Source organism: Felis catus, chromosome E2, assembly GCF_018350175.1.
Source record: "Felis catus isolate Fca126 chromosome E2, F.catus_Fca126_mat1.0, whole genome shotgun sequence".
Classification (NCBI taxonomy): domain Eukaryota; kingdom Metazoa; phylum Chordata; class Mammalia; order Carnivora; family Felidae; genus Felis; species Felis catus.
Window position 1 is genome coordinate 42,679,614 of NC_058382.1, and position 19,925 is coordinate 42,699,538.

At 44.0% G+C, this 19,925-nt stretch overlaps 1 protein-coding gene across 5 annotated transcripts in view; it reads left to right on the top strand.

Moving 5' to 3' along the window:
• Window positions 1–21: 21 nt before the first annotated feature.
• Window positions 22–19,925, top strand: part of CE2H16orf70 (chromosome E2 C16orf70 homolog) — a 30,584-nt gene continuing 10,680 nt past the window's right edge. Inside the window, exons 1-5 of one of the 5 annotated variants that reach the window (XM_003998116.6) lie at window positions 22–119; window positions 214–334; window positions 8,215–8,297; window positions 13,217–13,300; window positions 17,530–17,573. In XM_003998116.6, the coding sequence (XP_003998165.1) occupies window positions 271–334; window positions 8,215–8,297; window positions 13,217–13,300; window positions 17,530–17,573 (275 nt within the window). In that variant the 5' untranslated portion in view covers window positions 22–119; window positions 214–270. Of the gene's footprint in view, window positions 132–213; window positions 335–8,214; window positions 8,298–13,216; window positions 13,301–17,529; window positions 17,574–19,925 lie in introns of all 5 variants that reach the window. The other 4 variants (XM_023246122.2, XM_023246123.2, XM_045046121.1 and 1 more) reach the window with 4 other exon arrangements.

The window sequence follows — 19,925 nt, forward strand, 5'->3', positions numbered from 1 at the left end:
CGCCCCCGCCACGCTTTACGGCTGGCACGCCAGTTTTGCCGCAGACGCTCCGGCTACCGCCGCTGCCCCTGCCGCCGAGGCTGCTGCCGGTGAGCCGAGCTGAGCTGAGCTGAGCTGAGGTGTAGTATTGGGTTAGTGCCGCCGGCGGTCGAGGAGCAGGTAGAGAGCCACGCCGGCAGAGCCGGCGGGTTAGTCGCTGCTTTGTCTCCTCAGTTTCGGTCCCGTCTGCGTTGCTGCAGGGAGGCCGCCTCGGCCCGGCGAACTGAACCAATGCTGGATCTGGAGGTGGTGCCGGAGCGCTCTCTGGGAAACGAGCAATGGGAATTCACGCTGGGTGAGTGTGGGGTTCTACCTCAGGACTATGCTTCTTTCTTCTCTCCAGGCCCTTCCTGCCTCTGGTCTCTGCCTCTTATTCCCCTGCGCCCGCGGCTCCTCGTCTTTTCCGTCCTCACAGCTCTTTGGGCTCCAGGCACTAACTTACCTGCTCCTACCGGCCAGACCCACCAGTCTGTCGCTCAGCCTGGCCTAGATGCCCTCGCCTCAGGCCTCAGCAGGGCTCCTCCTGGGGCAGTGGTAAGGTAGTAATAATAACAATGGTGGACACGCCCCAAACACTTACCCAAGGCCAGGCCCTCCTTCCCTGTGCGTAGTTACCTCAAGTATGCCTCCTTGGGATCTGAGGGTCCATACTTTTGTTTTTCCTATTTCTATTTTGCACCCTTAATAGCTAAGAAGTTACACTCTAAAACGCCACAGTAGTCTGTCTCCCTTTGCTTTTCTGGGCTGTGAGTTGCCTTGTCGGAAGGGGAAACCTAGGCTTAGATCCCATAATCACGTGTTAGGGATCTAGTCAAGGGAGGTGAGAAGAGTTTGTATCTTAAAGGAAATTGTGACTTGTTTCTTGTTTTTAATGTGGTCGATGTGTGATTTAATCCTAAACCCAGACCTTAGCAGAGAGAGTTGAAGGTTGAATGACATAAGAGTTCAGGGAAAGTAACATGCAGTTTGTATAAAATGCAGTTTGGCCATTTTAGGGGGTTGGGGCCAGTTTTAACTACCCCCAACGTCGCTGCCTTTATGTGTAGAAGTAAGTCCAGTGTGTGTTTACACTTATCCAGCACTAGGAAAAAGGGGTGTGGACCAGGTGTTGGTGCTGTTTGTGCAGATCTGAACTTTTGTCCCACTAATTTGGGCTACTGGACTGAGTCACCTACTCCTTTGTGCTATAGCTTATCCTTGAATCTGGAATATTCATCTATGGAGATAGCATAAATGAGGAACTGGAGGATAGATGCTGGTAGGACCCTACTGTGCTCAGTGTTTCCAAGAACTAACTGAACTACAAGCCTCTGGGTTTGAGCCAGTTTTATTGAGTGGTCGGAGCCAACTTCTCTCATAACTTAAACCACACCTGCAGAGTTCTTCCCCAAATTTTAGCTGGTGTGAAACACTCTGGCCTGTTGTGAAGCACCAAGAATTTGACTGGGAGGCCAGTGATATATTTACCTCCAGATCCATTCATCATGCTGTTGCTGTTTGGCTTCTAGTTAAGAAAGAACCTTCCTCACAGCTTCTCATACCAGTACTTCACAGGGCAGAGTGAGAACCACAACCATAGCTTCAAACTGTACTTGATGGTGTGACTAGGTTGTGGATCTCTGTGGTAGTCTCTTGGCCAAAAGTTGAGGGGTGCCTGGTTGGCTCAATGAGTAGAGCATGCAGCTCTTAACCTCAGGAGTTGTGAGTTCGAGCCCCATGTTGGAGCCAGAGTTTACTCAAAGTAAAATAAAGATATTATTTGAAACCAGGATTTCAAAAAAAAAAAAAAAGCTGGGTGGAAGGGCAAAGTTTCTTCTGTCAACTATTTAGATACCTTAACCCTTACTCCTAACTTTGCCAGTTCCCAGATATCAAGGGTTAGGGTAGTTCTTTCAAATTGTCTAAATAACAACAGTGAGAAGAGAATTTCTTTTTTTTTTTTTTTTTTTAATGTTTATTTATTTATTTTGAGAGAGAGAGTGCTCAGACGAGTGGGGGAAAGGGCAGAGAGAGAAGAGAGGGAGAATTCCAAGCAGGCTCTGTGCTGTCAGCACAGAGCCCAGCACTGGGCTCGATGTCGTGAATTGTGAGATCATGACCTGAGCTGAAATCAAGAGTCAGACACTTAACTGACTGAGCCACCCAGGTACCCCAAAAACAGCATTTCTGTACGGTGGGCCCAGAATTGAACTTTGAGGGAAACCTCATAGAGGCAGCTTGGCCTTGATGATTCTTTTGTGGATCTTAAAAATCCACATTTTTAAATCATATCTGCCTGAGAGATGATGATCATTTTTAACTTCCTCAAGCTTAAAAAAAAAAAAAAAAAAAAAAAAGATTTTTCTCTCTCTCAGTCTTCTTCCCAGTCCTCAACACATCTAAGCTGCTGTTGTGGCTGATAGGTAGGGATAGGTCTAAGGTGGATCTATGCTTTAGAATTACATTCCTAGAGAACCAGGCAGTGCTTAACTAAATTTACCACAGCCCTGTAAGGTAATCTTCATTTCCCAGATGAGGAGCAGGCTCAGAAAGGTAGAGATGATGAAAAGTAGGTAGCTGAACAGAGATTCCCTGCTTCCCACCACTCTGCCCTTCTAAGGATGGGCTCAGCTTTGTCTCTAGGTTTCTTTTTGGAATCTCTGCAAATGCAGATGCATCAAGCCCTTGCCATCATCTGCCTGGCATCACAGTGGGGATCTGCATCCAGCTTCTTGGCTGCCTTCCTCGCCTTTGTGTAATGTTGGGAGATTAGGGAAATGCCAACAACATAGGGAAAGGCAAACCTAGGCAAAGAGGACTCTCTGGTAATGCCACTGGTGGCTTGACTAATGGTGAAGTAAAGGCAGTGCAAACTTGAAATGTTTTCAGTAAGACTTGGAGAATGTATTGGTGTGGAAGCACATCTCTGAATTGTTCTAGAGAGACTGAAGGCTTACTCTGTTGAAGGCAACATATGTACCCCTGCGGACTCTGCTTACTAACATCAAAAGTTAAATAAGAAATGCTCCTGTGCCCTGAAGAAGTTAGTCTCATGTGGGTTAAGGGATAAAGAAATAGTTCATTTTATTAAAATGAGGGAGAGGTCATGTAGGGTGCTTTGGAAGGGGAGAAGGGACTTGACCTGACGGGATTCAGGGAGGGCTTCCTATCAAACTACAGAAGTCAATATCATTCCTGGAGCCAGTGAGCACCAGGAAAGCCCTATCAGAAATCTGCCATGGGGCACCTGGGTGGCTCAGTCGGTTAAGTGGCTGACTTTGGCTCAGGTCATGCTTTCATGGTTTGTTTTTTATTTTTGTTTTTGTTTTTTTATTTTTTTAAATGCTTATTTATTTTTTAAGGAGAGAGAGAGCATGAGCAGGGGAGAGGGAGAGAAAGAGGGAGACACAGAATCCGAAGCAGGCTCTAGGCTCTGAGCTGTAAGCACAAAGCCTGATGTGGGACTTGAGCTCACTAGCTATGAGAACATGACCCAACCGACTGAACCACCCAGGTGCCCCATGATCTCATCGTTTTTGAGTTCAAGCCCCATATCGGGCTCTGCACTGGCAGTACAGAGCCTGCCTGGGATTCTCTCTCTTTCCCTCTCTCTCTGCCCCTCTCCCACTTGCACGCACACGCTCTCTCTCTCTCTCTCTGTCTTTCAGTAAACAAACAAACAAACAAACAAACTTAAAAGTAGGAAATTCTAGGGGCGCCTGGGTGGCTCAACCGACTGAGCGTCCAACTTTGGCTCGGGTCATGATCTCACAGTTGGTGAGTTCAAGCCCCACATCGGGCTCTGTGCGGACAGCTCAGAGCCTGGAGCCTCCTTTGGATTCTGTGTCTCCCTCTCTGTCTGCTTCTCCCCCACTTGCACTCTGTATCTCTCTCTCTCTCTCTCTCTCTCAAAAATAAAGATTAAAAAAAATTTTTTTTTTTTAATAGGAAATTCTACCGCCAGATTTCTCTTCTACGGTGTCTCCATAAACATAAATCTTACAGTCAAATTCAAAACAAAACACTGGGAAAGATTGTGTAGGGAACTATAAGCAGTTTGGTATTATAATGAGAGTGTGATGTACTGGTGGAAGAAGAAAATGGGTTTTCCAAATTCCCAATTCTTTCTCGTGATAGCTGCCTGGGACACTATCAAGGAGCTTTTGGGTCCACTGGAAAAGAGGGTATCTATTAGTGAAGTGTGTTGCAGACACAGGTTTAGGAAGAAAGTTAGAGGCTAGATTTGGGGAGGTGGAGAAGGAGAAGGAATCTAGAGGTTTCTGGCTTGAGTGACTGGGTAGATGTTAGAGGTATGGAGACCCAGAATACAGAGGAGAACTCAGATTGAAAAGAAGGTGAAAAAGTCTCTTTTAATCTGTTAACTTTTTATTTGCCTTTTTTTTTTTTTAATGTTTATTTTTGAGAGAGAGAGAGCACACAAGCAGGGAAGGGGCAGAGAGAGAGGGAGACACTGAATCTGAAGCAGGCTTCAGGCTCTGAGCTGTCACCACAGAGCCCGATGCAGCCTCAGACTCAGGAACCGTAAGATCATGACCAGAGCCGAAGTCAAATGCTTAACCAACTGAGCCACCCAGGTGGCCCTATTTGCTTGTAGATATCTATGTAGATATACAGATATATAGATATATATAGAGAGAGAAAGCAGAATAAGATATGAATCAGAAACTAGGTGGTTGGTTGGATGAGTGTATGAAGGATGGGCAGAAGGAAACATTGCCCATCATAGAGATCTGGGGAAGTTAGAGGAACAGCAAGAAAGAATGGTGTTAGTAGAGACAAGATGAGGGTGCTCAGAGTGAGAGAGTGGTCACCAGGGTCTATGGTACAGGACCTACATGTCCTATAATAGCTTTTTTTCACTTAGAGTTCAGCAGATATGTAGGACCACCTACTGTTGTGCCAGGCATGGTGATTGGGTGCTAGGTGTATGACAGTGAGTAATACAGGCAGTGTTTCTATCCTCAAGGTATAGGGGAGACTAACAGAAATAAACAGGGGGCATCTGGGTGGCTCAGTTGGTTGAGCATCTAACTTCTGCTCAGGTCATGATCTGGTTTGTGTGTTCAAGCCCCATGTTGTGCTCTGTGCTGACGGTGCGGAGCCTAGAGCCTGCTTTGAGTTCTATGTCTCCCTCTCTTTCTGCCCCTCCCCTGCTCACACTCTGTCTCTCTCTCTGTCTCAAAATTAAATAAACATTAAAAATTAAAAAAAAATAGATAAATAGGATGGGAGGCTTCATTAGATAAGGCAGTTGGGGAAGTGAGATGTGAGTCAAGACCTGAAGAATGAGAAGGAACCAACCATGGAAAGGACATTCCAGCAGAATCTGAGCTAGCACAGAGGCCTAAGTTAGCAAAGAGATTAACAAATGTGCTGGGAACAAAGGGAGGCATGATGAGCAGTGGAAAGAAAGATGGAGGTAGATAAGATTGAGAATATTCAGGGACTTTAGGTGGTGACATGCTGTTTGGGTTTTATAACCCCGCATTGGGAAATCATTGAAGGGTTGTAAGCAGACAAATGATGAGATCTATAATACATAGGATGTATACAGTTTAGAAAGCTGACATATACTCCATACCCTTTTTTGGGTCTAGGTAACTCTGTTCGGACTGGACAGTGCTCTAGTGTCTTTGTCATACATATGTTTGGTTCCCTTTAGAGGCCTTTTGTAGCCTTCCTTTATCAGCAGCTGTGTGACAACTGGTCCTTGTAGATGCTTTGTCTCCTCCAGATGGGGTTTCTCCCCAGGTGACTCAAGACCTGAGGATCCGAAGATTCCAAGGCCAGGGATTTGATGTAGTTACGTGGAGAAGAATCCTCTCCTGAGAAACTGATTTGTGCTATGTAGGTGAGAGAAACCATGTGGCCTTCTGTTTCTCAGCACATAACCAAGCTTATCTGTCTTCTCCACATGGATGTTTGCCCATTCCTTCTGGGAGAGTATAGATGCTTCTCCATTTCAGGAATGGCAAAGCTGAGTGATGCATCCAACTTGTTCATATTCTCAACAAACATTTATTAAGCTTCTACTATGTATCAAGCCCTATGTTACCGAAGGCTGGAAAGAGCCTGTGTTAAGGTGTGGTGTCCTCCAGCGTTCTTCAAATTATAGAATGGACCATCAAATGAAGGCAAGGTTAGATCATTGTTTAAATGTAGATAGACCATGCATTTTTATAACCTTCTTTTTCTTTGTATGCAAACTCTTTTCTGCACATCTGTCCGAAGATCAGAGGTAAACTGATCTTGAATGTGAGCCACTGTGTGCTTCCCTGAGGTCATATGGTGGTCCCTCTTTCTCCCTTTGTCTTATTACCTACTCCATAATCCTTCAGCTCTGCTGAATAAATATTTATTCAACAGCCACTGTGTGGTCAGCCCTGTACTGGGTACTGGGGATCCAGAGAGTGGTGAATAGCACAGTACTGTCCTTGGATTCAGAAAGCTGTGAGTCTTTGGATTTTGTCTGAGACTTTGTTTTGGATTGTCTCTCTTTGAGTTTTTTCTTGTTTGAAATATAATGGACTCTGAAAATATACTTTTTGGTATTCCCTGGGAGTCCTGGGATCTTAGAGATATTGTTGGCGTTTGGATTTCTTAAACTGGGTGCATATATAAATTTGTTTACAATGGGCCATGAGTTCAACAATCAGGTATTAAGATTTAGAGGATTTGTGGGTTGATAAGTAAGGATCCAGTGAAATCTTTAGTAAAATGAATTAATTCTGGTAGATGTGATGTTTTAAGTTTATTTATTTATTTTGAGAGAGAGAGAAAATGAGCAGGTGAGGGGCAGAGAAGAGAGGGAGAGAATCCTAAGCAGGAGCCTGCAGAGCTGGAAGCAGCCTCAGTCTCATGAACCTTGGGATCATGACCTGAGCCAAAACCAAGAGTTAGACAGTTAACCAACTGAGCCAACCACTAAGGGCTCATTTAAAAAGTTAAATAGTTGAAAAATAAAAGAATAAAAAAAATAAAAAAAAAAAGGGGGCGCCTGGGTGGCGCAGTCGGTTAAGCGTCCGACTTCAGCCAGGTCACGATCTCGCGGTCCGTGAGTTCGAGCCCCGCGTCAGGCTCTGGGCTGATGGCTCAGAGCCTGGAGCCTGTTTCCGATTCTGTGTCTCCCTCTCTCTCTGCCCCTCCCCCGTTCATGCTCTGTCTCTCTCTGTTCCAAAAATAAATAAACATTGAAAAAAAAAATAAAAATAAAAAGTTAAATAAAAGTAAATTGGGGCACCTGGGTGGCTCAGTCGCTTAGGTGTCTGACTTCAGCTCAGGTCATGGTCTCACAGTCCATGAGTTGGAGCCCCGCATTGGGCTGTGTGCGGACAGCTCAGAGCCTGGAGTCTGCTTTGGATTATGTGTCTCCCTCTCTCTGCTCCTCCCCCATTCTCCCAAACTCCCTCCCTCCTTCCCTCCCTCCCTCCATATCTCTCTCTCTCTCTCTCTCAAAAATAAACATTAAAAAATTAATTATTTTAGAAATAAAAAGTTAAAAATCACACATCCAGGGGCACCTGGATGGTTCAGTCGGTAAAGCGCCTGACTCTTGGTTTTAGCTCAGGTCATGATCTCACAGTTTGTGAGATTGAGCCCTGCATTGGATTCTGTGCTGACAGTGCAGAGCCTGCTTAGAATTCTCGCTCTCTCTCTTCTCAATAAACAAAAAAAAATTTTTAATGAGCTCTTACAAGTCATGTGCTCCTGCAGAGTCTCATTTGAGAGATGAGGAGACATGCCAGAAAGAAAGAGAGGAAGGAACCTGCCCTAGGTTATATGTAATTCACGGAAGAGTGAGAACCAGAACCTTGGTCTCCATATCCAGAGTCATGCAGTCAGTGCTTTTCTCACTGTTTTTTGGTTCATGCTGACTTTGCCTTCTCTGAGCCCCTTTTCTGCTTGGGATCAGCATAGTTGTTCCCATTTCCAGAAATCTTTTTTGTGTATTCACTCCCTTCCCTTATACAACCCAACTGTTCGCTTAGTACTTGCTGCTGACTTTATTCTAGCTTTTGCTGCTTACTGAACTTTCATTTACTCATATGTTTGTAGACCTTAATGGCCCCTGTTCCCACCACAGGTTTTTCTGCAGGGTCTAATGTCTAGTACAAAGATAAATGTCAGTAAATGGATAGGCCAGGTAACCACACAGTTGTTCTTGCTTTATTTCAGGAATGCCTCTGGCTCAAGCAGTAGCCATTCTTCAGAAGCACTGTCGCATCATCAAAAATGTCCAGGTTCTCTACAGTGAACAGGTGAGTGGTAGCTGATTTGTTTACTGAAGTAGCATTCCTAATCGTTGAGTCACTCCAGAGGTTGATGCTCTGGGAGAGGCAGACTGGCAGGAATTGCTGGGTCAGTGTGTTTGAATGGGAGAATCTCCAGCACTGGTCAGTTACCAAGTACATTTTGACTCTGAAACTTTTGGTCTTGATAATGTAGTGCTGTCAGGTTTGGAAAGGCAATAATAACTGAACTTGTTTTTTGATGTGTTTGACTTCGCTGATCCTTAGACAGGGACATTTCAGTGGGAGGTCACCTCAGGGACTATCTTGTCTTCTAGAGTGCTTGCCTCTTCTACTTTTGTGTTTAAAATGGTCTTTTCTGCCTTTGTTGATTGCTTTCATTTCTGTTCAGAGTTGTTGCAGTGCCGAGCACTCCAGACTTGAAAAGAAACAGGTGTAGCTCATTCCTTTGGTGAGAATGAACTGATACATAAGATCATATATCAAAATATTGGCTCCAAATTAATGGACATATTTTACTCTTTTTTTTTTTTTTTTATCTGACTTATGGTGGTCTCTATTAAATGTTGGTCAGTTGTGCCAGGAATTAACACCTATAATATAATGTTGCATGTGCTTACAAAGAACTTTTCTGTTTCCAGAAAGATTGTATATGTTAGCACTAGAGAACTTTCTGAACATCAGGATTTTTTGTATTTGGTTTTATAAGCAGAGTTGGGGACTATTTTATTATGGGCTTTTAGAAATAAGATGCTTCTTGTCTCTTTAAAAATGCAATCTCCCTTCTACTGAACTCTGAAATCTATGATTCTTTTGTGACACAGACCATGTGTTGCTGTGTGTAGCAACTTTTATGGTGTCCTATGTGTCACAAACCTCAGGGAATAGTTTTGAGCCTATCTAGGCTACAGGATGTTCTCACTGTCTTTTCTGATACCTTATAAGTACCATTTTGATTATTTTAGTTCCATTTGTCCCATTTAGTTTCAAATCCTAAAGCAAATGACTGTTTATTTTCGACATGAAAAATGTTGTGGACTAGAAGAAGGTGAGATTTCTGTGAGTCTTTCCAGTTTGCCTAGTGTCAAAGTTGAGCCTCTTATCTATGTCCAGACATTACTTTCTGCAGTGCAATACCCCTCTGCCAGCCTACTGAAAGAGTTCCCATGTGAAGAGTCCTCATGAGACAGGGAATGCATAATCTCCAAGCAAGTTCTTGGATATTTTTGTGGTACCTAACACGGAACAAGGGACTTCTAGGAGTAGGACGAAGGTGCCTTGAGCCACAGTGCCAAAGTACTTCCTCATTTATAAAGTGAAGAATGTTGACTTTTCCACTTTGTTGCGCTCAGATCATCCCTAACCTACTCTGACTTTCAGTGTTAGACCATGAGGGAATTACTCATGACAATTAGCAACCATCAAAATAGGGATAATGGGTTTGCTTCTTGAGCTTTTAGCTTCCTGCACATTCAGTTAAATCAGATTTGGGTGCTCCAAGAGTAGATAAAATTGAACATAGGCTTTAAACTTGTAATTTTTTTAAAAGTGTTTTTAATGTTTATTTTTGAGAGAGAGACAGAGCATGAGAAGGGGAGGGGCAGAGAGAGAGGGAGACACACTCTGAAGCAGGCTTCAGGCTCTGAGCCATCAGCGCAAAGCCCAACACAGAGCTCGAACTCATGAACCATGAGATCATGACCTGAGCCGAAGTCGGATGTTTAACTGACTGAGCCACCCAGGTGCCTCTTAATTTTTTTTTAACGTTTATTTATTTATTTTCTAGAGAGAAAGAGAGCATGAGTGGGGGAGAGAAAGGAGCATGAGGGGGAGAGAGAGAGAGAGAGAGAGAGAGAGACACCCAGAATCCAAAGTAGGCTCTAGGCTCTGTCCGCACAGAGCCCCACGTAGGGCTCGAACCAATGAACCAAGAGATCATTACCTGAGCTGAAGTTGGACGTTTAACCACCTGAGCCACCCAGGTGCCCCTTTAATTCTTTTTTTAATGTTTTTTTATTTATTTTTGAGACAGAGACAGAACAAGAGCAGGGGAGGGGCAGAGAGAGAGGGAGACACAGAATCTGAAGCAGGCTCCAGGCTCTGAGCTGTCAGCACAGAGCCCAACACGGGGCTCGACCTCACAGACTGTGACATCATGACCTGAGCTGGAGTTGGACGTGCAACTGACTGAGCCACCCAGGCGCCCCTTTAATTTTTTTTTTTTTTTTTAATGTTTAGTCTTATTTTGAGAGAGCAAAGAGTGTGGATGGGGGAGCGGCAGAGAGAGAGGGAGACACAGAATCCGAAGCAGGCTCCAGGCTCTGAGCTGTCAGCACAGAGCCCAATGTGGGGCTCAAATTCAGGAGCTGCAAGATGATGACCTGAGCCGAAGTCAGATGCTTAACCACCTGAGCCACCCAGGTGCCCCGGCTTTAAACTTTTTAAACAAATTTTTAAGAATGAAGTTTATATCTTCCATCACTACTTTTGTTGTCTGTTGTCCCGACCTTTGGGTACAAATAGTTTTAGCATTAAGCTCATTTTCCCTGATGTCTTCTAAGGAGCTGGAATCAGTTGGAAAACATGGATTTTTGAGTCCAGTTCTTGGTTCAGATCCTTGTTCTTCCCATTTTTTAGCTATGCAACTTTTGACAAGTTAATAACCAGTCTGGTTCTCCTTCTGTAATGTGGTTATTGTTTCCTTGTAATAGAATAATCTTTTGAAGGGGCGCCTGGGTGGCTCAGTCGGTTGAGCGTCCGACTTCGGCTCAGGTCACGATCTCACAGTCCGTGAGTTTGAGCCCCGCGTCGGGCTCTGTGCTGACAGCTCAGAGCCTGGAGCCTGCTTCGGATTCTGTCTCCCTCTCTCTCTGCCCCTCCCCACCTCATGCTCTGTCTTTCTCTGTCTCAGAAATAAACATTAAAATAAATAAATAAATAAATAATCTTTTGAAGAGGATCAAGAGGAGATGGTCTCTCAGAGCTCTGATATTGTCCTTCTTAAATGTGGGTCCTGTCCTCTTCTGCCTTCCTTTCCATTTCTTCCCATTTGTCTTCTTGCTTCCCATCAAGTGCAAAGAATTGTTTGGCCCCATTAAATGTTTCAGAAATATCTTCTTATCTCTAGCAAATCACACCTTGGAGGTTAAATGTGCATATCAAGTGGGTCCCATCTTTCTTAGAGGGAAAAGTATGAATGACTAGGAGCAGACAGCTTTGCTAAACTATTTCATATGGAGAACTGCGTAATTCTGGGATCACTGGAAGAGCCTGCTTACACACCATATAGTACATGTATATTTTGATTCCAGAGATACTTAGGATTTACTAGTAAAATATTGATTGTGAGGATAATTTACTTGCTTTTGAAAATTATCTAGTTATGTCCTGAATTGTAACAGTGCCGGGAGAAAAATGATCAGATCTTGGGAGAGTGTAAGAAAATTCCGATCCTCCCATTGTTCCTACTCCAAACAAGGATCTTGAAGGATGCTAAAAGGTTGCTTCATCCTGCTTAATGCTGTGGAATAGCCCTCTTAGAAATGTGTTCTGGGTTGAGAATAAGTGACCTAAGGTCAGAGTTCATCATTCTATTATCTTGCTTAAGACCTGATGGTTTTAGACATTCATATAGACCTACTGGAAAATTACAGCATTCTTTCTTCTAGTGTTTGCCAGGCATGGTGGTACCTCCTAGGCCTGCTACCTTGTGAAGATCAGTGGGGTAGGAGGGAGGAGATAGTCTTAGCTAATCCCAGAAGGCTCTGGAGAGAATTTTTCCACTGAGGCCCACACCAATGGCACCTGGCCTTCCAGCCTACAGTTCTGTCTCTGACAGCCACACTTCTTTGATTCACTGTGCCTGCCTTGGGAGGCTCTATAAAGAAACTTCTCTAAACATTTGAGAGCTTTCTGCCAGTTTCAAGGAGTGGCAGGGTTTTGGATGTTGGTGTTTTTCTTCTGCGGGGCAGCTTGGTTTAGGGCTGTGGAGTGTCTTCAGATGTCGAGTCCTTGAATTGATTGCACTGGAACAGAAGCAGGCAAGTGAGACAGATGTGACGAAACAGTGTTGTATGCTCAGTGCTATGCTTGGTGCCTTCTACCTACTATCTAGACCTACTATCTCCGTTCCCACAACAACCCTAGAGGGAAGAGATGATGGTATTCCCATGAAGAAACTACAGCTCAGAAAAGTTTTTAGAGTCAGTTAAGGTCACCAGCTCACCCGTACCCAAGCCCAGCTCTGTTCACTGCTTTGTGCTGCTGCTCCCTTCCCCCCAGGACTTAGAAGGGGCAAATGTAGAAATACGACTCCTTAGATCTTAGATTTGGGCTTTACAGAAAGAAGCACATGTGATATGGGATGGTGAGGGGAAGGAAGGAAGGAATAAGAGTATCATCTCATACATAAACATCACAAAGTATTTCTTTGTCCTGGAATATGGCCTGAAGCAGTCAAAGTATAGGATATGTTTTCTGTAGATGATACAGACAACCTTGGGAACAAATGGACATAGATTCAGCTGACATGCATTGAACATTACCTGCCAAGTTTGGGTCCTGACTAGACCTTTTTACATGGCCTGCGTTCCTCATTGACTGCTCTCTAGGTTTGACAGGGAAACCCATGCTGTAGATGTGGACCCTGACCCTCAAAAGAAAATGGCCTACATACTCACATAATTTTGGCCCTTTCCCCCAGGTATTATTTCTCAAAGCCTAGAAGAAGGAGTCTCTTTTCAGCCAGTGTTAGGAAGCAGCAGCTTCAGGCTGGAAGTAGCAGACACTGCATTCACACAACAGTTTGTTAGTTGGGCCAGGGAGGGGCTGTCTGCACTTACATATTCTCTGTGCATTGCATTTAGACTTGTGAGTTTTTGGTAGGTGCTGTTGAGTAAGTTGTTGAGTGTTTTATTTTTGTTTTGCAGTCTCCTCTAAGCCATGACCTCATCCTTAACCTGACTCAGGACGGGATCAAACTGCTGTTTGATGCTTTCAATCAGAGGCTTAAGGTAACTGTGAATGACAACTAAAGTTTCATGTCAGGCTGATTACTACGTGCTATTGTGAGATGTTTCTGAAACTCATAAGTGGGGGTAGACTCCTGTGATTCGGTGTACCACAGTACTGGGGACTGGAAGCTGTGCCTGTTCCTCTAAAAAGAGGGAAGCTTGGGATGGGGTGGTTGGAAAGTGGCTGGGAGGGACTCCAATCATAGGCTGCAGAGGTGGAGGGGAAAGAGTGTTAAAAGCTTTGGGGAATACTATGGGGAGGGGGATTCTAAGTCATTCAACTTAAGGAAAGCAAGAGAAGAGCTAACTCTTGGCACAAATTATCCCAGATCTTAACAGGTGTACTAAAAATGGGGCCTAACTGCAGAATAGGATCAAAAGACTTTAGTCAGGTGAAAAACGCAACTGTTCTTCCTAAAATGCTGGAATTTACAGCTTAACACCACCAGTGATGAATTGATTCTTTAACCCCATTGAGGATATGTAAACAAACAACTTGATGGTGTATAGGGTTGTCTTAAGTTCAAGTGCAATTTACTAACACCTGTTTCACTCCAGGATGTTTTTAATACACTATTTACAAATGCCTGGGCTTCACAGATTAGTCATGTGACACCAGACTCATGCCTCAGAGTCACAAGGTTGAATGTGGCTCTGGGCATTGGCATACCAGAGTGCTTATCCTGGTTAGGTTATGGAGTAGCCTTTCCAAAAGACTTGGGTACTTCCTAGTTCTCATCATCCCATCACAAGTGAGCTCCTAAGAAGACAAGATAGAACATGGAAAAGGAATCTGTACACAGAATGGGAATTCTTCATTTATATGGTTTTTCAAAAGCAAATGTGAACATTCTTAGCCCCATAGTTACCTTGCCTCTCCTTGTGGACTCAGTCATCCTGTCTTCACTGACCAGAAGTTTCACAGTGGGAAAAGGGAGAGAATGGTCATCAGTGTGGCTTCATTACAAATCAGGGAAAATTAATCTGGAAACATGTTTACAAAGAGTTATTTGTTTTAGCTAGGTAAGTCCACTTTAGGAGACATAACCCCAGAAGATTATAAGGAAGGTAATGTTGACAGATACGTATAGCAGGGCTTTTCATAGTAGTGAAAAGCTGGAAATAACCTACATGGACAGCAAAAGGGGATGGCTAGGCAGCCCATCATAGAATCACAGCATGATGAGGACAGTATCAAATATTAAGTGAGTACTTGGTACAGATTAGGCGCATCGCTGAATGCTTCACGTGCATTTCCCAACTTAACAAGCCTGTGAGCTGTACTGTTTCCCAGTGAGACAAAGGAAGGACAGAGGATGAGTGGTCTGCCAAGCTTTTAACCCTGAATTACCAGTGTGTGATAGCCACTGGGAGTAGAAATGACTTAGCTTCTGTTGATGTATATGGGAAATAAATGTGATAAAAGCTGAAGAAAATTGTGTGAGCACACTCTGGAGAAATGTGAAGAATGAGAAGTACAATTTGAATGAGAAAGGAAGTAATTAGAACCTTCTCTTCTGCTTTCTGTGGGGTCCCTATGAAGAGGAGGGGCTGGGACCCTGCTGGAGCCTCTGGAAACTGAGGAAGTGATTCTCAGATGCCCTTGGTCAGCATCAGGTTTGACCTGACCCATGTGCCTGCCCCTCCATCCAAGCACTTAAGAATACTCTTCTCAGGGTGCCTGGGTGTCTCAGTCGGTTAAGCGTCTGACTCTTGATTTCAGCTCAGGTCGTGGTCTTACATGACTTCGAGCCCTGCGTCGGGTTCTTTCCTGGCAGCGCGGAGCCTGCTTGGCATTCTTTCTCTCTCTCCCTCTCTCTCTCTCTGCCCTCTCCTTCTTGTGCACTCTTTCTCAAAATAAATAAAGAAACATAAAAAAATAAAAAGAATCCACTTTTCCCTGATGCTGTCTCCTGCAGTTTCCTCATCCCCTCACTCCCTGCCTATGAGAAAGCCCTACAGAATGAGGCTTCACAAATTTCAACCTTCACAGCTACCTGTCTTCTCCTTTCCTATCTTGGCTGCTGCCATGGCTTCTCCTCTGGGGAAATCAAGGTCTTTTCCAGCCCAGTGGGTGGTAAATCATGAAGTTCAGACTTCCCCAGCTGCTTGTCCCTGTGGCCCAGCAAGCTCCATGGGCCAGATCTGCTTGTTGATTCTCCTGGTGACATGAAGGACTCCAAGATGGTTGGTACTCTGGGTCTCTTGCCACAAGTGCCATCCTACATATGCCCTGTGGTTAACTCTGGTCCATTGTTTTCCCATTAGGCAGGCAGGGTTGAAACACCCATAAATGTTGGTCGGGGTTATTGGCAGGTGGGTGACAGCGACACAGAAGGAACATCCTGGAGGCCCACCGCCACAGGGTGAGTGGTGGGAAGCCCTTGGGTGGTCATTGGCCAGCTGTAGGGGTGGCAATAAGGGAGGCAGAGTGTCTGTTCCTGCTATACAAGCAAGGCTTCTGGCTAAAGGGTGAGGCTCTCTGCCAGCATGGGGCCCTGGCCTTGGTGAAATGATATACCAGTTTGGCATGATATACTGCCATGCCAGAGCTTTCTGAAGGGACACTGAATATCTTATTATGAATCACAGCTGTTCCCCTATTCTTCCTTTAATGACCTCTCTTGGCACCTCCTTTCATGTTTTCTAGTTTCACATTGCCCTTAGCTGACTTCGTAACAGTCAGACTTGTCTAATGTTTTGAGTACCTTTCCTGTGCAAACTAATGAGCCAGACCTTAAAAAGGGCTTAACTTAGTGTGGTACTGGTGAATGGCATACACAAATAGTATAGGAAAGAGTTGATTGAAGTGCTGTGTCTGCCCAGCAGAGGGAGTTACTCTTAGCAAGTAGGATTAGAAGAGCTGCATTATAATTCAGAGGTGCCCAACTTGTGGTTCAGTGTTATGACCACTAAACAAAGTTAGAGATAAGGTCTGGCCAAGAGTAAACTAATATGTCTCATTTTCTTTGGTAGTTCCAGATGCTTCTGCATGCAGGGCCCCACAGCTCCTTCTAGGATGAGGCCCATATTGTCAGGGCAAACAGACACTGAACCAGCTCTGCTTGTTCCTCTACAGTAAGGGCCAGAACTCCCAACTGGAGGGTAGTAGCTGGTTCTTCAGGCCTTGGCCAGCCATGTTTCTTGCGTAGAAGACTTCATAGTGCTCATTATTTGGCACCACTAGTAGCTGAGTGTTTTAGCAATACCTTTGTCTTTGCCCTGAGTTCTTGGCATTTAATTAAAGGCTGAACCCCTTGAAACTACACAAGGGCACTGATGTTCTCCAGGTACCCTTCAATAGAGATATGTATACATATTTGAATATTGTCACACTTGTCCTAAACTAATATGACTTGTTTTCTAGCAAGATAGACCTCCCCCCATCTTTTTTGTTTTGTAAACCACAGTATTTTAAAGCTGATTTTGAAAGTGACTGGGTCTGGGGTCTTTTTAATGCAGCAAAGTGTGCAATAGCAGGAAGGGGGCTCAGTATCCAAGGTTTTGTCCATAGTTTTAACCTTTATACTATGTGAATTTGTTTCTGTGGAGGTTTCCACTGTTCTGTATGTACAGTCTTCTATATGACCCAGCAGTAGATTAGATAAAGGATCTTTGACCCACAGCCTCCATGGGCATCTGTTCAACAATCTGGATGAAGGGAAAGGAGAGGTTATGCTGTGTGTGTGGTATCAGTTTTTCCTCCAGATTTAAAATGAGAATAAAATGTAATATGCAGTGCTTCAGGAGAATTTTGGCTAGTGATAGATTTTTTTTCTTCACTATTCTATAAATGTCTTTTTTATTAAGATTTTATTTTTAAGTAATCTTTACACCCAATGAGTAGCTAGAGCTCACAACCCCGAGATCAAGAGTTGTGTATTCTATCAACTGAGCCAGCCAGGTGCCCCACTATAAGTGTCTTTTCTTTTCTTTCTTTCTTTTTTTTTTTTTTTTTAATTTTATTTTAGAGAGATACCGTACATGAGTTGGGGAGAGAGGCAGAGGAGGATAGAGAGAGTGAATCTCAAGTAGGCTCCACATCGAGCACAGAGCCCGATGAGGGACTCAGTCCCACGACCCCGGGATTGTGACCTGAGCCAAAATCCAGAGTCGGACACTCAACTGACTGAGCCTCTCAGGCACCCCTATAAATGTCTTTTTAATCCATCTCTTTCAACTGCAGAGCATTACCAATGCTTAAAATTTGATTTTTTTTTTTCTTTTAGGTGATTGAAGTATATGACTTGACTAAAGTAAAGTTAAAATATTGGTAAGTTTTCTCCCCTGTTACTCTGTGTCACAGGATTGGTACAAATGGACTTTATTACCCTCATTAAGTTAATAAAGAATTCCATTCCTAGCAGTTCCAGGATTACAACCTGGTACCATGATTTCCTCAGGCAGCCTCCAAACCTACTTAGCTTCCCAAGGAAGAGAAGGAAGTGTTGTTAAGAACATGCTCTGTGTAAAACACTTCTCATATATGTCAGTTCATTTAATCCTTACAGCAAAGCAGGACCTCAGCTTAGAGGTGGTGACGTGACTGTCTTCTGGGTCATAGCTGCCCTCCCCAAATAGGTCTGACCCCAAAGCCTCTATGCTAAAGGGAATGCCAAAGGGACCTCTATTTGGGGGCCAAAATCTACTTCTTTTTTAAAAGTTTTTTTTTTTTTTTTTAATGTTTATTTATTTTTCAGACAGAGAGAAACAGCATGAACGGGGGGAGGGTCAGAGAGAGGGAGACACAGAATCTGAAACAGGCTCCAGGCGGTCAGCACAGAGCCTGACTCAGGACTCGAACTCGTTACCACAAGATCATGACCTGAGCCGAAGCCGGATGCCCAACTGACTGAGCCACCCAGGCGCCTCAAAATCTACTTCTTAGAATGAAAATGGGGGTGGCCTATATCATGAACTAATATTTGAGCACCCTTTATGGCAAGGTGCTGTGCTACCATCTAGAATACTCCGTTTAGTAAGCTTCCTTAACGGGCTTCCCTTTCCCTTTGTGAGGGTGTGAAAGGGTCCAATTCCTGGGGCTGGCTCAAGCAGCATTTGCCAATAGAGAAGTGGATAAAGCAAATGTGTAATAGTACTGGCCCCTTGCAGATTTCTTTTTGTCTTTTAGTTTTGTTGGAGCCTTTCTTTCTCTTTTCCCTCTTAAGAGTTAGTGGTAGGTACCTTTGACCCAGCAATAGCACTACCCAAGGGATACAGGAGTGCTGATGCATAGGGGCATATGTACCCCAATGTTTATAGCAGTGCTTTCAACAATAGCCAAATAATGGAAAGAGCCTAAATGTCCATCGACTGATGACTGGATAAAGGAGATGTCGTTTATATATACAATGGAATACTACTTGGCAATGAGAAGGAATGAAATCATGCCATTTGTAGTAACGTGGATGGAACTGGAGGGGATTATGCTGAGTGAAATAAGTCAGAGAAGAACAGATATCATATGTTTTCACTCATATGTGGATCTTGAGAAAGTTAACAGAAGTCCGTGGGAGAAAGGAAGGGGAAAAAATTGTTACAAACAGAAGGAGGGAGGCAAACCACAAGAGACTCTCAAATACAGAGAACAAACTGAGGGTGGATGTGGGGGTTGGGGAGAGGGGGAAATGGGTGATAGGCATTGAGGAGGGCACTTGTTGGGATGAGCCCTGGGTGTTGTATGTAAGCCAATTTGACAATAAATTATATTAAAAAAAAAAAAAGAACTACAATGAGATACCACCTCATACTTGTTTTTTTTTTTTAAGGTGGTAGGTAAAATTAAATAAATAACAAGAATTAGTGGTGGGTAAAATCATGAGGTTCTGGGTTAGACTGCCCTGTGTTCATCATTCTGTTACCTCTGTGACCTTGGGCAAGTCACTTAACCTCTCTAGGCTTGTTTTTCCATCAGAGAAATGAAGCCAGTACGTGGCTACTAGGTTAGGAAGATGACATGAGATACTGCTGGCAAAGCACTTGTCACCATGCCTGGTTAAAAAAAGAGGTGTTCCATGAATTATACTAATTTTTAAATTAACCTTTAAGCATTCTCCTTACATGCTCATCATCTGAAATCATGTGTTGCTCTTCATTCCCAAGCCCCTGCCCCTTGGGTTTTTCCTCTTTGCATGGGATCTGCCCCTCACCCCCAACCTACCTGTTCACCTAGTCCATGGGTGCTGGCTGGTTCTTCTGCCTAGTAAGAAAGCAAGCTGCTTTGCTTGGTTATACACTGTTCTCTTAAGATATTCATCCCTTTTTAAGAAAGTTCCTTTTCAAGCCAAACTGCTAATAGGCATCCTGAGAAAACACATTCATACTCTTTCTTCCTGGGGCCCCTCTTTATCCAAGTCCAAATGCCATAGGGCTGAGACTGAGTTTATTTCCTTCTAAATTGTGCCTGGTGACCACACATGTCTTGGGAGGCCCTAGAGGATCAATTCAATATGTCAGTCTCAGGAGACTTGATTTATTCTGACCCCATTAATTATCCTTCACTTAAAAGTTCTTTAATTAGGGGCGCCTGGGTGGCTCAGTTGGTTGAGCGTCTGACTTCGGCTCAGGTCATGATCTCGTGGTCTGTGGGTTCAAGCCCCGCGTCGGGCTCTGTGCTGACAGCTCA